General features: G+C 33.8%; 1 protein-coding gene and 1 long non-coding RNA gene across 4 annotated transcripts in view; one reads left to right on the plus strand and one right to left on the minus strand.

The window, feature by feature from the left end:
* The window catches only part of LOC149538263 (uncharacterized), a 151,858-nt gene that overhangs the window by 43,910 nt on the left and 90,528 nt on the right, over nucleotides 1–17,420 (plus strand). For all 3 annotated transcript variants that reach the window (XM_089799629.1, XM_089799630.1, XM_089799631.1), the window contains exons 2-3: nucleotides 10,191–10,367; nucleotides 10,492–10,706. In XM_089799629.1, coding sequence (XP_089655755.1) covers nucleotides 10,191–10,367; nucleotides 10,492–10,706 — 392 coding nt within the window. The remainder of the gene's footprint in view (nucleotides 1–10,190; nucleotides 10,368–10,491; nucleotides 10,707–17,420) is intronic.
* The window catches only part of LOC149538264 (uncharacterized), a 57,579-nt gene that overhangs the window by 7,923 nt on the left and 32,236 nt on the right, over nucleotides 1–17,420 (minus strand). The window lies entirely within an intron of this gene.

Raw genomic sequence — 17,420 nt, forward strand, 5'->3', positions numbered from 1 at the left:
CATGGTTGCCTTAATATATATTTCCTTTGATATTGTACTATATATTATTTTTACTAATAGTTAATTATATTGTAATAATTAATTTATATTATTATAATATTAACCCAAGATTATATTCTTTTGTTATTATAATAATAATTTTATAATTATTATTATAATATATTATTATGTATTTAATTTAATCAATGTGTATTTATATATATGTGCTCATTATTAAATTATTTAATCTTAGTTTAAACCTTTCTATCATTAAATCCCATTCTAGAAAGGGGACATTACAGTATCATTGTTTGCAATACTTGTACTATATTCTTTTCTAACTTTCAACCATAGAGGGGCATTGGTAGCTTCATTAGAGGCTCTTCGCTCATTGGCCATTGCTAGTTTCACATTGGCCTTGGCCTCTCGAAGTCTTTCTTTCTCCATACAAAGATCTAGGTATATTGCCTTCTTTGTTTATAGGCTTGTAATTACAAGGACATCCTCCTCTTGATGCTTTATGGCCAACATGTTCACTCCCTTCCACTTAAGACAGTCCACTTCTTCATGGTCTTCACAGCATTACCATTTGCACAAGCCTGTATTATTTTGACTATTATGACAATCTTAGGCAAAGCGACCCCATTCATTGCAGTTTTGGTGTTGAATCATTGGTCTCCCCTTTGCGTTGTACTGTATTATACTTCGTGGGTCATTATTGTTAGTGTTTCTATTGTTTCCTTGCATGTTGCAATATCTTCTAGGCAATGCATTGGAATTTGCAAGTGGTGTGGGTAGTCAAGTTGATTGTTCCCCTTGAGTGAAGAATGCTTTTGTGCTCCTTGTTTTTAAGCTGTACATGTATTCCTTGATGGTGTAACATCCCATTTTCCCGGGTCTAAATTAACAACAAACATACTCAAGAGATACAGTTATCACTTCATCTTCATAGGAAGTCAGTTAAATCAGTTTGGGTCATATGAAAAGGGATTGACGGTTAAATCAGTTAAACAAAATTTTCTTAACTAAAAACTTAAAACACCATCAAATGAAAATTAGTATAGAAGTTAAAAACCACATACCATGAAATCTGAGATCGAAATCAAAACTAGGGATGCTTCTGCAACCACTCGGGTTAGTCCACAAATACCACTATAAAAATATCACATGACAACTACCATCTAGAAATCGCTATCTCAAAATCAAATGATGATTACGATTAAATACCACTATTTTTAAAATTAGGGCATCACATACCACTATATCAATTAGGGCATCGGTTACCATTGGTTCATTTAGGCCTTTTAGTTACCACGGTATCACTTAGGGCTTCTAATACCACTGAATCAAAAAGGGCTTCCGATACCACTGATTCAATTAGGGCTTCTCATACCACTGTATCATTTAGGGTTCCAGGTACCACTGAATCAATTAGGGGTTCAGATTCCTATTGTTCCAATTGCTAAACTGTGGCAATAACTCAAGATTAGAAAATATGCTCATATTCAATATTCATATAAAAGAAAGAAAAACCATAAATCTCTCTCTTGCATCTAGGTTTAAACTGACTGTAACGATGAAATAACTCAATTAATCTTACCTTCTTGCATATACATCATAAAAGTGATAATACCTGTTTTTCGAGAACAATTGAATGCATAGCTTATCTTTAGCTGTTGTTCGTCTGACAACTCGAGAAGAGGTGAAACATTGTCAGGGGCTTAACCACCCAACCTCAGACCACATCTTTATCCCCTCACAATCTCTAACAAGAAAGGCCCTCCCTACTTGGAATAAAGAGGGGTCATCTTGCCATCCACTGGGCATCCTGGTATTTAACACACCATACAACTTGACAGTAGGAGATTACAATAATAGGGTTATGCATGAGCTATTAAAGTTTTTCATTACATAGTTATTCATATCTGATCTCATACTTGGTTCTTGTGGTTTAACTCCACCTCTTCACCTTTCATGGCTTCTTGCTAGTGAATCCTAGGTGCTTGAAGATTTTGATTGTTTTATTATCATTTATACCTCTTTACCTTTCCATGGCTTCTTGCCGGTGAATTCTTCAGTGTCAGTGGATTAAATAAGTATTCTGATTATAAAAACACGATCATTGATATTGGTTCATTCATACATTCAAGTTTTATAGTTATCATAAGGTTATTCAATGAAGATCTTCAATGAATTCTATATTAAGCCAGAAACCATCAGCAAGGTGTTATAATCTAGTCTCAATCAATTACTGTATAGCCGGCTAAGGTTTTAACATTTAGTCTAGGAAAGGAAAGGTTATGAATATGAAAAACCCTTTGCATTATTTTCAGCTTTATCAATATGTACCTAATAGTAATCAAATAAAGAAGAACTAGGAATCACAACGCATATGTCTTATTTCTCATAGCCAACTACAGTTGGACTTTTCATTCAGAACATGAATGCATACACTATATTACTCTCAATCCTAGCAATTATGTAGCCAGCTGCAGTTGGACATACACTCAGAAAGAAGGAATTTATAAAATATGAATGCATTTTAAAACTTTGGAAGGAAAATCCGTGACCTGAATTATATATCTTCTTACTATGTTTGAAGACTTGCAATTTGAGTTGGAAAATCTGTCCTCCTTTGGACGTTGTAGATGTTTTCAATGCAGAGTATCTTTTACTTAATGGCTGAGTACCAAATGGCAAAATGCTGCTTGCATATGGAAGTGCAGACGGGTGCTGAAAGTGGCAGAGAGGTAAGTAGATTCATAGCCGACTCCTCTCACGACTTTTATAAACATTCTGTGATCTTCTTGGCTCCTGCCAATTTGAGATTATTGCTTAGATTATTGAGAGGAAGTCGATATTAAAAATAAAAATGGTAGTCGAGTGCTTAAAAGGAAATGAATACCCTGTTCTCCCAATTCTCGATTCTACATGTAAAGAAATTTGACTCTTTGAGTACCGCTGGTTCAAGATCATAAACTATTCGAATTCCAAGAGTTAAATCGATATTCAAGCCAAGTGATAATCAGTTAAAAGCAAGAAATATTAAAATGGAAAGAATAACGTTGGAAGATAATAAGACCATTTGAATTGCCAAATATTAAATCGATTTATCTTGCCAAGTGTTATCGTTTAAAAGTAAAGAATATTAAATTGGAAAGAATAGAGTTGGAAGGTTGTAATTTAAAAATTATAATAATTCAAATGTTATTATAATTTTCGAATATTATTAAAATCTTATATGAACATATAAACATCATTTTATTAAATTATAAAATTATAATGCCAAATCATTTTTATATTATATGCACGTAAATAAATATTTATTAAAAATAATATGATGAAAGATAAATTAAAATCCTTTGAGATACATTTTATATTTTAACCCAATTATTTTCTAAATTTATTTATTTAAATAGCTCATGTGGGTCCCATAGATGTTTCCTGTTTCAAGTCGTCAGGTCCTCAACCCATTTGCCTTGTGATGGTGATGCTCCTGCCTAATTCTTTTCTGACAATGCTTCCACCCCTTCGACGTGTTTCTTGCAAGGGAATTCTCCGTAATTAAATTACAAATTATTTAATCATAAATAATCATAGCGGTTAACCTTCATCTCAATTCCATGAATTCGTGATTAACGATCAATTAGCATGTTATCTCCATTTGAAATCATAATGACTAGCTATCTTACCATTTTGCCAGATTATAACAAATTAAACTGCCAACTGACTTCATGTGAACCTCAACAGCTGTATTCTAAATTAGGTCAAAAATTGGGATGTAATAGATGGAACTTCCTAGTACTTGACAAATGCCACCAAACAATTTATTTAGATAGGTCATTTGTGTGTACCCTATTTTCTAGTTAATGCACCATATTTCCTTATTTTCATTCAGGCTCTCTTTCTTAGCCTTCGATTTCTTCATCATCTATATCATATCCCATTTGAGGTCTTGTACTTTTTTGAGCTCACCATCATTGCTACTATCCTTTGTACTTTCATCGTCACTTGCTTTCTTCTTTCCTTGTGATGTTTTGTTTTCACTTTCAATATCTATCCCATGCTTTAAGCATTGATATATGAGGACAAGGGTGCTATTTTCATTTTCTTTCCCAATGAAGGAATTAATCCCTTAATTAACCAACACTTCTTCAACTTGTCTAGTATAATAACCCGATTGGCTCTCAAACAATTTGAATTGATTTCTTTTTTTGTTCTTGAGGTTTTGCAATTTTGATACAACAATATAGCAACAAACTAGAATATTTTACAATAATAATTTCAACTCAAATATTTAGATATTACATAGGGAATAAACAACTGAAAAATTCCAGATTTCAATATCAACTTAGATGCTAAGTTTTTTCACAAAATACCAACAACCCAGTTGAGAAAATACCCTCTATTATTTAAATAAATAATACCCAGATAAATTACAAGTTACAATCCATGAACTTACAGGTAAGACATGTCTTGAAACCCTCTGAAATGAAGACTAGCAACAACCAATAATTTTTCGACAAACAAATACAACTACAGATTTGGAAAATGCTGCTCCCAAAGTGTAGATAGAAAATAACACTCAACAATAGATATAAATTGGCACTCAACCAACTCCAAATTAACCAACACACAATTTAATATAACAATTATAGTGAATCCCTTCACAAATTCCACAACAACCTCCAGTAGTAAGAAAAATTAAACTTCTCCTTAGCAACAGTTAATACGGTAAGAGAAATGAGAAATCGTATACCTCAGCACAATTTGTCAAGCAATCTCAGAATTGAATCTACAATACTTCAGCTGTAGATCCCAAACTACATCAGCAAGGGCACAAAAATCAGAACTTCAGAAGTGTCACAAAGACCACAAAGAAAGATAAAATAATCAAATAATTGAACACCTTTCCCATCAAATGGCCTCATATTAATAATCTCAAAATGACACAAGTTTCACAAATGAACTTCACTTAAGAAGTTTCCCAACGCAACATTAAATATAATAAAGTGCCATTAATATAATTTATTAATTGCTTTTAGCTCCAAAAAATGAGCTTTTCCACCATAACTTAATATTCTAACATGCAAGGCCATTGTTTCTTGTTCCCATGATTTAAAACTTTTCGTCCAGGTTCCAACGAGCTATGATACTGAGGTGACCAACAAACAACACCAACAAAAATGGCAACCTCAGCGTATTTAGATGAATAATAATAATAATTCACCTGTCTTGCAAAAACAAATGAAGAGGCATCATAATCAAAATCTGACAACACTAAAGTGAACCTGATGATGAAAGACAATGAATGAGCCTAACAGGGTGACTTACTATAACTAGACGCTACCTCCAAGATTCTTGGAGCCCAAACCACAAGCACATCACTCAACTCTTCTAACTCAATTGAGCTCATCAGAGCCAATAGATTAACTTACTATAAATAGTAAGTCCCTCAAATGGAGCCAAAACATGCCATAGGCTATTGAAAAGCCTATAACCACACAACTGAAACCCTCAAATTCCACTGTCAGCTCATGAGGGTCGTGATGGTGAACTGACCAATCCAAGTGCAGGAACCTGCTAAAAATGGGGACGTTACATCTGGTTGGTTCCCGATCTTGTCAAGCAGTTCCTTGAGCTTATGAATGTAGCTTGCGCATTTTCATGTTTCCCTTGCTATAAATCTCAGCCACGATTTTTATCATCTCTTATGAGTTTAAATTCCTCTTGGAATGCCTTCTTGAAGTCATCCCAAGATACTGTGTTCATCTTAGCTTCCAGGACCAATTGATGGATGTTCCTCATAATGTGGCAAGAAACGACCTTAGCTAGTAATCCTTATCAACCTAACCACTTTCCAACCATATATTATCACATCTTACAATGTTGCATAGGATTTTCCAATCCATTCCTCATAAAATTAAGGAGTTCCTGCCTATCATAACCTATAGTCATCTAGGGGTCATCATTGTTCTAAATTGTTATGTATCATGTTGAGAGGACTTGAATGAATTACTTTTCTCTCACCCATGTTTTGGTATCTCTCTTGCATTATCATTCATGTTCGAGTCCTCTACACATCCATTGACAAAGTTCCTTGTACCATGGTTACCTTCCTTGTTTTTGGACTCTAGGGCCTTTGGCACAAGTCCCTTATTCTCAAGTTCTTTGCTGAAGAAAGATTTTTTCTGTAGTGTAGGTAGTTTTCAAGTATCTCAATTACCCTATATCCAAGGTTTCTTCCTTTATTCTCTTCATTATGTATGAATTGTTCTAACAAGCTAATATCTTTGGACTTAGTCTCAGGATCTTCCTTGTTTGACACTACTTGTACGAACATTTTATTTGCCTAGTTTACAAGATCTATGTTTACTTCATTGAGGATTGGTAGGTTTCTGAAAAATTCTTCCCACTCACTCTACATATGTTATGGCATGCCCTCTTCACTAGATAGTTTATGTCTTTCCCAACTACAAATTTGTCTATCACTTCTACTTTTACTTCATGCTAGACTGAGGGATTCCTTGAGGATCTCCATAACCATCATCATTCTCACTTTGTTTTTTGATCCGGAGAGATCTTCTGACCCATCTCTCTCCCTCCTCTTATGTGTTACAATACATCTTATGTCCTTATTTAATAGTAGGGGCATTAATTGTTGGAGGCATGACATCTACTTAAGTCTTAAACCATGCTCTTCTTCCTTCCTCTAGCTCGTTTCCTTGTACCATTGTAGTATTTGCCAACATTGTTCTCAATATATGTCCTTCTGAAGATTTCAAAGAATAACGAAGTTGTTTGCCAACAACCTAGGTAATCTTAGAAGATGGTTGATCATGTTGTTCACTGTTAGACTATCTCTTATGGTGCTCTTTGGGACCTAAGATGTTCCCGTCAAATGTATTGGTTAATGGATGACTTACACAAATATACTAGATCTTGTGTCAATTCTTCCTCCACTATGTCTTCCTCTTTGGTTTTAAACATGCTTGGCTCTTTTTTCACAATTTTTGAATAAGTATGAATTTTGACAAATTTACAAACTTGCCGGAATTCAATGAAGCTTTCAAGATATGTTTTAGATGAATTATCTAAACTTTTCATATACTCAAAGCTATGAAAGCATGCCAAAATCTATGAGCCGTTCAGAAACATGAAAATATGGAGTTTTATTGCAGCAATTGCAAAAGTAATTGATTTTGCCTTGACCATGAAACCCATTTAATGATGAATGATTGCTGGGCAATAAAAAACGATTTCTATAGCTTCAAATTTGCATTTACATACCAATAACTTGCTGTTATATTAAAAACTATGGTTTCTGGAAATTACTTGCAGCAAGAATTAATATTCTGATCACCCTTGTATTGCAACTCAAACCTTTGATAAATACCAATAAAATGTGTTAAGATTTTAACCCAAAGATCAGCTCGATAAACAGTAATAAGGGAAACATAACACTAAAACAAACACCAGAAGATACCCTGGGAAAACCCTTCCAGAATGAAGAGAAAAACCAAGCCATACAACAAAAGATCATTTTATTGATAATAAAATTCAAGTATAATCAATCACTGGAAGATGTACAAAACTGAACAGGAATGCAAAATCCCTTCCAACCTGCAATGTATTGTCTTTCAGAATTGATCCTCAATGATCAAATTATGACCATGTGCAAGTACAAGAACCTCTGATAGGCTGATATGAAAATAACTGTAAACCAATCAGTAGTCTTAGTTTAAAGTTTCAACACCTCAAAGCTGTCTAACAATGGAGAAAACTTGCAAAGTTTCTTCTTGAAACCCTTGCAAATGAGAAGAGAAAGTGCCAAGTATGGAGAGAGCAAAATCTTCAAGTTCCATGTATGAGAATGAGCTCTTAAGTCCCTTTTTATTCTGTTTTGTGAGACTTCGAACATATTCCTTAAAGATATAAGATATATTCCCACATTTGCTTTTGTTTCATTTAAAGTTATATAACTTACATAACTTTTGTGTGCTTTTCCATAGTTTTGACTAAGGCACCAATTAAAATAAAATAAAGTCACTTAAAAAATTAACTGATGGAACATGGCCCCATTGCCCTTTTAAATTATCATTAAAGTGATTTTATTAAATATCTTTATTATAAGTTATTTAATTTCATTAATCATACTCTTTTCAATACTTCTAAGTTAACCATTAATTGCCATTGCAAATGGGGTTTTGACTTGTCATTAGGTGCCCTGCTAAATTTAGCAACCCTCTTAACAGACTTACTATAAATTATTAAACAGTAAGTCCCCAAGAACATTCCAAATGAAGGTAGCAAGAAATTGCAACTGATGACACTGTGCACTGTATCATGGCTGCTTCCAGTAGCCATTGCCACATATAGTAACATGCCAGGATAATTGACTTACTATAAATAGTAAGTCTTTGAAACTGACTCAAATGAAAAGTTGTTGCACCTAGACCTGGTTGATAACTGCTCTTCCCTCTGGAGGTGTACAAAAAATAGCATGAATTAGTGTAAAAAATGCCCTTATCCAGATGATTAGTCCACGAGGGTCGTAATAAAAGACCAATCCCAATAACTCAGAGTCAACTGAAAAAGGGGACATTGCATCAGCCCATTACACTCTCATATTGCCTGTCGGTATTTTTTTTAGAGTTTAGATCGTCAGGTTTCATATGGTACTTTTTTCTAGAGTTTAGCTCTTCAGGTTTCATATGGCAGTGATGCCAATATGTTACTTCTGTAGGGAACTTACTAATTAATATGTAACCAAAGATATCATTTGTAGAACATGGAATAATTGAATGCAACAATGGCAAACACAATATAGTCTGCTACATGCAATGTGTTTAAAATCCAGAATTGATCTCCAATACACAAAATGGGTACCATAAATACTACTTGACAATGAATCAGCCCATTACACTCTCATATTGCCTGTCAGTATTAATTTCTAGAGTTTAGATCTTCAGGTTTCATATTGCAACGATGCAAATATGTTACCTCTGTAGGGAATTTAGTAATTAATATGTAACCAAAGATATCATTTGTAGAACATAGAATAATTGAATGCAACAATGCCAAACACAATATATTATCAGCAAGATATGTCATTCATTACTACATGCAATGTGTTTAAAATCCAGAATTGATCTCCAAAACACAAAATGGGTACCATAAATACTACTTGACAGTTGGTTAGCAATGCCAACCGCTAACAATTGCTAGACAACTACCCATCAAATAAATGTCAACATCGCATAAGCCAACTATTACTTACATACTCAGTACTTTGGCTAACAACATGCTTATTTATAAACACTCGACATAACTACCATATACATTACTAGCATATATACCATTTGTAATTATAGAATTGTAGAGTATGTAGGTTTTAACATTATGCTTGGTGAATTTTTTTATTTATGCATGTAAGCTAAAGATTATTGAAAACAACATAAATTATAAATGAACATAAAAAACATTAGAAAAATTTCACATAAAACACAAGTATATAAGCAATTGAATTTTTCTTTGACATTTGGACTAGGAGGAAGGTTAGAGGATGAAGTAAAACGAACACTAAAACCATAGTACCTACAGGAGTGGGCTCTAAATGCACAATTTGTAATGCAAAAATTGTACAACATACTATTTTCAACATTAGACTTCGCAAGTTCTATGCATGCAACCACCTCTGCTATGAGCTTGACGTGATCCATGAAGTTTATATGCTTTTCTTTAGTTTTAGTTTAATTGAAAGGTCAGCTATCATAGGTGGAATACATAATCACAAATGGAGTCTAGGGTGGGTGCTTTTGGAGAAAAATTTTGTGTTTGTCTTTTGGTTGCATTATGTCTACACTTTTCCTTTGGATATGTTTCTCTTCTTGACTGGTTTCACAGGGGAATTGATTCAATTTTTTTTATTACTATGTAATAACATTTAAGTTTATTGCCATGTTATATAGCCTGGAAAAATATTTTATTGAAGTGTTACTTGAGGTAATACTAAACAGTTGTTACATCTATATGGTCTCATAAGCTTGGAGTTTATAGGTTACGGGCTTAATCTTCCAAGGATGGGGTAAGATAAAAGTGTCATATTTGAGCCGATAAGATAGTTCAGAGACTTTACTTTTACTAGTTGACTTCGTGTTTTCCTTCTTGTCTCTGATATACTTAAACTACTTGCCTAAATTGATGCTTAGGTACAATTGTAAGACAAAGGGTGCATAACTTACATATACATAAGATACACAAGCAAATGTGTAGAGCTGTCCTAGATTCCAATGCAAGTGAGAATGCAACAGAGAGAAAAGGGCAAGATTTTGATTCACCACCTCCTGGATGCAGTCGTTTCAAAGTGGAGCTAAGCAGACCCATTGGTTAGAAAATTCAAGTCAATAAATTAAAATCTATGATAAATTTTATTAACACATACTGTTTATTTACTCAGGTATGGATATAGCTGAAGTAGGATGATGCATTGCATATATAATGTAAATGCAGGTCTTGTGCTTGAAGAAGGCAGGGCTGGAAATATAGTTGTTGCAGAACTAGTGAAGGATGGTAATGCTGAGAAAAGTGGACTTGTAGATATTGGCGACCAGTTAATTGCAACAAGTGCAATTGTTTATGGAAGTGTAGAAGATTACCAAGGTGTTAAAGTAAGAAAGGGTATGCAAACAGTTCGACTAAATGTGCGAGGTGAGAGATTTGAGACGGTGAGTTTTGTCTTTATAGTTTACCTTGTTCATTTTGCATATGCAAATTATTGTTTGACTCACATTGCATTTGACTTGAACTAGTTCAATGTTTGATTCAATTCAATGTCACAATGCATGGGACAACATGTTTGTTACTGTTTAGAAGCATAAGCTGCTAATGAGTTTTTTTCTAAAATAAATTTACCTTATGCAAATATTAAGATGGTTCCTTTACATTAAGTTACATCCAACACGTGTTTCTTGAATTCCCTTTTTGTTGTACTCATGAATTCTCTTGATCATTTTATTAAATGGAAAATGCCTTTTTGCATCCACTATTTTCACAAGGCTGCTTCACTTAAAGGTTTTGATTTTTGCAAACAAAAAGCAAAATAGGAATTAAGGTATAGTCAAATGCTAAGGTAAATATCTTTGAAGACAAGATAAAAATAATAAGTGTCATTAAAGTCATTACACTTTATTTTGAAATAGAATTAGGGTTGATTAAGTACTTGATTGTGCCATCTAAAGAATTCCACATCAAACTTATGTTACAATTGATCAATTCAAAAATTAGGCTGTCCCTTTACTTAAATAAATGATGGTATACCAACGTTCTTATGGACACAACTTAAAACATTTGGCTTTCTTGAGTGAAATAACTTTTCTCTTAGGCAATCTGATTTAAAAGAAACAAAGTAAACCTTTTGAAGAAGATCAAGGATGTGGAATAGAGAATATAATCTCTATCTCTATAAAAGAATCTGTCAATGTTAAAAATATGTGTATTGAGACTAGAGAAAATCAACAACAAAATATATGATAAGTAGAAGATAGTTTTGTAATGTCCCCTTTTTTGGCAAGTCTATGCAGTTGATGGAGTTAGCTCATCATAGCGACCCTTGTGAGCTGACAAGGTGTTTTGGGGGTCCCAACTGTAGATTTACTATTTTTAGTAGGTCTATTTTTGGTAGTAGTTAATTTTGGCAATGCAATGGGTGGCTTCAGCAATTGGTCATCACTTGCAGTAAATAAAGTTAATAATTGCATGAGCCCTTATTTATTCATTAATTATTAAGTTGCATTATTATAATAATGTTTATATTATTATAATAATGACATTAAGTGATATTTCTAAAAAGTGTGTTCGAAAGTTTCTAGTGTTGAGTTCTTTTGAGAAACTTCCACAATTTCTTAAGTGGAGTTTTAAAGGAAACTTTGGCCAACAAAAGATTATAAATGAGAGCTCATTTCATTGGAAAAAGGACGCTTGAATATATATTTGCCTTTTGTGTCTTTATGGCTTTTTCTTGATTTCTGACTTGTGAGTCCTTGCTAAAGTATAAGGGTCTCGTCTGAGAAGTACTTGGCAATTGTGCTGAAGCATACAATTGGCCAACATTCTCCTACTGTATTCCTGTGGCTAAGGAGAATAATCTTGATTATTACATTGGAAATTATATTTACTCATTGAGAGTCTATTCGAGGGTTTTTGTGGAGTTTTCTGAGAATTATCAAAGTTGAGTTACAACTTGTTGTTGGGGTATAATAGGTTGAAAAAGGATTCTCCTACTGTCTTACTATTTTAAGGAGATCTGAATTAGCTGTGGCTAGCTTTGGTTCCCTGCAATTATCATAGCAGCAGCTAACACACCAATTTGGAGGTCGTATTTCATGGTGGACAGGTTTATTGTTTGATACCTAGGCCTGTGTGAAGGAGCCCAAGCTTGGCATCAGCATTAGAAGCATTGACCATCCATTATTTCAACTACGTTTGGACTTAGATTTTGCCCCCACTTAATACATGCCCAACGATTACATTTTAAAGTCCATGAGCTAATTCCAGGCTTGTGATTTTTATTACATATTGGGTCATGTCCCTATTCGACAGTCATACTAAGGCAAGTGGCACATCTTAGTGGGCTGGTTGATAATCCGAATTGGAGGAGGCCACGAAAGGATCCAAACCAACAACTTAGAATATGGAGTTATGCGATTTGGTTCAAAGGGGGTGGCATTAGATTCATTGACTACCACGACATCATCAAGTTCAATGTTCAATTTTAAATAAATTGTGATTTGCACAATGTTTTATTACAATGAATGATAAGATGATATTTCTTTTGTTTTAATTGGTATCATAGTTCAATCTATACCAAGATTGAAATTTAATGAATGGATGTTCATAGCCCTGACTTTGTTTATTATTTATCAATATTTGGTATTAGTGTTGCTTGCCGAATGTTGACAAAATGTCAAACAATAAAGTAGCATAGAAAATTGGTGTAAATAAAGAGCAGTAACCAAATGGGGTTTCTACAAGTTTCCACAGCAAGTCAAATTGTGATATTGCTATCAGGATTCAACTGTGTAGTTTTTTGAGTCAAACTCATTGAACCATGTTTCATGAGTAGAGGTGCACACGAAACCATCTTTCATGAGAATGAATGGAATGTTTCGCACTCATTGCATCTAGGTGATGCTCACAAAGGGAAAGCACTGAGACATCTCAGTGTAATGTCCCCTTTTTTCGTGAATGTCAACTTTTAGAGAACTAGCCTATTTTTGACCCTCATAGGATAATGGAGTTGTTCAGAGGGTCTAATTTACAGTCAGAGGCCAGTTCCTACTCTAGTGGTCTAGTATGTTTAGGATTGCTCTTCACTTTAATTACACTGGCACACTTACTATTTATTATAAGTGTCAAGTTTGGGTAAGTCAAAGTTTCCATCTTTAGCAGGGCGCTTGAACAACTTGGTGGCAGTGTTGAGATACAATATTGTTGAATGGAGCAATTATTCAAAGCCTTACTCTTTATAGTAAGTCAGTGTTGAGGTGTTGCTATGTCCGACAGGGGCACCAAAACTCATGGTGTGCACATGGATTAGCTCACTCGTTAGTTGCTTCAATTTGAGGGACTTACTCTTTATAGTATGTAAATCATGCCCAAGTTGCTATTTTTAGTAGTGCACCTAGAATTGATATTAGCAGACTTTGTCAGTTGACTTAGTTTCAAGGACTTACTATTTATAGTAAGTCAATGGACGTTAGAGAGGGACCCTTACTTTTTCTAGTAAGGTAGTTAGATGTACACTAGGTATAATGTTTGAATCCCAAGTTCAGATGGAAACAAGAAGTAATGATTATTTTGGAGTTATGTTATTTTAATAATTAATGAAGTAATATTTATTAATAAATTAATGATAAATTGCAATTATAAAGTTATATTTTCACTTTATATCAATGGGGCCACTTAATGACTTAAAAGTCATTTAATGAAGTGTAACCCCTATTTTTAGCAGTTCAAAGGTAGTTAATGAGGTTAGTTCATCAATCGGATGATCTCGTAGTCTGCCAGGATGTTTAGAGGGTCCATGGTGATCAACATACTATTTTAGTAAGTCAGTGATGACAATTTCCATTTCTGGTAGGCACCTAGGCACTATATTCAGTCGGTGATGACATTAGTACTTTCAATGGTATATATTGAGTTCAAGTTTTATAAATTGATTTTGGATGCCTAGTGGCGGTATTAATCATTAATTCCAAAGTTGCTGGAAACTCCTCTGTCCCTCCTTGGGTGTGTGTATCCCTGTATCCAATTTGGAAACATATCCTATACTGCTCGGATACACGTTGAATATTGGACTTATGTCTGCCTAATCAACTTGATTTTCCAACCGTACCAAATACTATGGGAGTTGTTTTTTTTAAAAAGATTTGATCTAGATCTTCCTTTTAATGTTAAAAATATATATATTAAAGCAATTTTTTTATTTTAAAATAGTATTAAAAAAAACCTCCACTGGATGAGAAAGACAAATAAAATGTTTTTTCTATTTCAGCAACCCATTTTTGGGTTATCTTCTAATGCAACTCTACTGTGTTTACAAATTGTAAAGCGTTAAATTAACTTATAAATATTTATGTAGCATTTATGTGTCAATATTACTTTTGAAGTAATGAAAATCTCCTACAATAACTTAGAAAACTATGTTAAATATATGTATATGTATTATTTGTTAATATTGTGTCCAGCCGTATCCATATTGGGTGTCTAAATAAATGGCCGTATCCATACCCATTACTGTTTCCATATTTGTATCCGTATCCGTATCCGTGCAACTTTGATTAATTCACATGGAATATAATCCTAAATCTTGAAAGCAATACTTTTGAGTGAAAGGTGTGTTGAAGAAGCTTTTTAAGTGAAAAGTGTCTTCATGAAGCTTTTAGATTGGGGGTTATTTATTGTTAATTCAAAGTTATTAAATGAAGGCTTCTAATTGAAAAGTGTATTGATGAAGGCTCTTTAGTGAAAATTATGTGAGAGAAGCTACTTGTTTTTGGTGTCTTGAAGAAGACATCTTTAATTATTATAAAAGCAATGCTTTGTGAGAAAACAATTCATTCATTATATGCTTCTTGTTTACGAATTTGGTGAGTTTCTCTGAGGGTTTGATATTCTTTTTGAAATCACTGATTTCTGCATCTCTCATTGCACTTTGAATTGGTTATGTATACCAGTCTGATGTGTCTGTCAGTCTGATTACTGGTATGCAATTGATCCAAGGCTTTTGTAGGTACATTTAGGCCAAAGTATAAATTAATTAATGCTGCAAGAAAGAGGAACAAGGCAGATACCATAGGGTATCAAAGATCTACAACTAAATAAGAAATTTACACTATTTGAAGCACCATTTGGGAGGTTGCCATCAGAATAACAAAGGCAGTGTGGAAACCCCAGTAGATGTGTTATTTATTACAGGTCAACGTCACATTTGGCTGGGCTGTGATCACTATCACAAGCGATGTTTAGCATCAAGAAATGCAGCATTTGGCTTGGAAGCTAGTAGCAAGAAGCATTCATACATCTCAATGTGAAATTATTCCATTTCCAGCAATCATAAGTATCCAACATTGAACTTTCTCTTTGCTAGGTTCTCCCATTTAATAAGTTTATGAATATTACTTGGCATTGTAATTACCCGCAATTGTTATTAGAGGGAATAAAGTTGGTGTTGAAATTTTAATTATTTACTATGCATTTCAAAGCATTGTAATTTGTCTATATTTTGGAAAGAGCTAATAAAAACATATATTTGCAAAAAACCACAAAATCATAAAATTTCAAAATACAGAAAAAAATTCTATATCATAGTCAAAAGTGAGCCAGCAGGGCTTATTACAGTGGTATTAAAGCTTGCATGATAAGTGTTAGACAAAATGTCAAACCACTAGAATTCAAGTTAGAACCAATTTGAGTTCTTTACGGTGGTATTAGAGCAGTTTCTTGCCATCGTGGGGGGTTGGAAATTTTGAGTTCCCATGCTTGATTTGTGAGTGATTAACACTCGTGTAGGTTATTTTAATCATGGACAAATACAGGAAATCCAATAAATATGGAAACCAATCTCGAGCAATGTGTCACATTTCAAGAAACAAACAGGTGCCCTAGTAAATGAAACGGAGAAATTGAGACAAACACAAGTAAGGCTAAAGGAAATACTTTTAGATCTGATGACAGTTGAGAGGGCAGCTAGGTTTATGGATTCCTTTTCAGTAAGTCCTCTTTATGGAGAATGTAGGAAGAGAAACTAGAGAATTTCACAGAAGAGACATACAAGAGTCTTCACAATGAGTTTTCAGCAGCTAGTGATCATGATGAAGATGATCCTGAAGCCACTAGTCCTATCTACAGTTATGATGTTGGAGGTTCTAAACAGGGACCATGTGGATTTGTATGTTTCATTAGAGGACAATAACATTGAGTTCTAGCAATTTGAGGATTCCAGAGTTAGTGCTTCAAAAAATGGTGAGGACAAGATAGCCACCATTGATTGCAGCCTTACATCAGTTGGTAGTGATGAAAATGTTAGTCATGCAGGGTTTGATTTTTATGACAGTAGTCATATTTCTGAGGCTCTTGATGGTGTTGATGACAGGGCTATTGGTATCGCTAAGAGTTGTAAAGATTCTGCAAATGCTGATGGAAATATTCAGTAAAATCTGCAACAACCTCTGAACTAATATATTTCACTTTATGAAGATTGCCTTGTTGAATTTTTGATTGTATATGAGATCTTTCCTTGCTGATAACAGTTCTGTAAATCTTTTATATTCTGCAATAAATTGCTTGGATGATATTGCTTGCAGGAGCAGACTGAAAGTGTAATTGTGTGTCCTTCAAACTGCAATACCATCCTTCTAAATATCTTGACTAAAAGAGATGACCTTCAAAGGACATGTCCCTTTCCTTAGTTGGCTTATTATGACTTCTCATAAATCAGCAATTTCAAGTTTAATTACAATCAATCACTAACAAACACAATGTGTTAGGTTAGTGTTTAATACCAAATCAATTTAGAAAGTCACCACCTCACAAGAGGAAAACAAGGAGTATATATAAAGCCATTCGTAGACATTTAGAATGAGAAGATCAAGTGTGATCTGCACTTCCAGACCTGGTGATTATCATGTTATATACTTAACATTCCCTCTTAACTTGATAATCACATAGAGAGATATCATATCTAACAACATCAATACAGATGAATAAGCAAGAATTAATACTCTATATCTGTTTAAATCTTCTTAGTATGTGGTATCATAGAACACATGATACCATGTCATTGTACCAAATCTATGATATGACAAATCACTGCTGCTAGTGATAAGAGAGAGGATAAATCTAAAGAGTAATTTAATTTCTTCATTTATCCAAGTTGTGAC

Source organism: Cupressus sempervirens, chromosome 9 (assembly GCF_028749045.1).
Source record: "Cupressus sempervirens isolate cs-2001-9-10 chromosome 9, ASM2874904v1, whole genome shotgun sequence".
Classification (NCBI taxonomy): domain Eukaryota; kingdom Viridiplantae; phylum Streptophyta; class Pinopsida; order Cupressales; family Cupressaceae; genus Cupressus; species Cupressus sempervirens.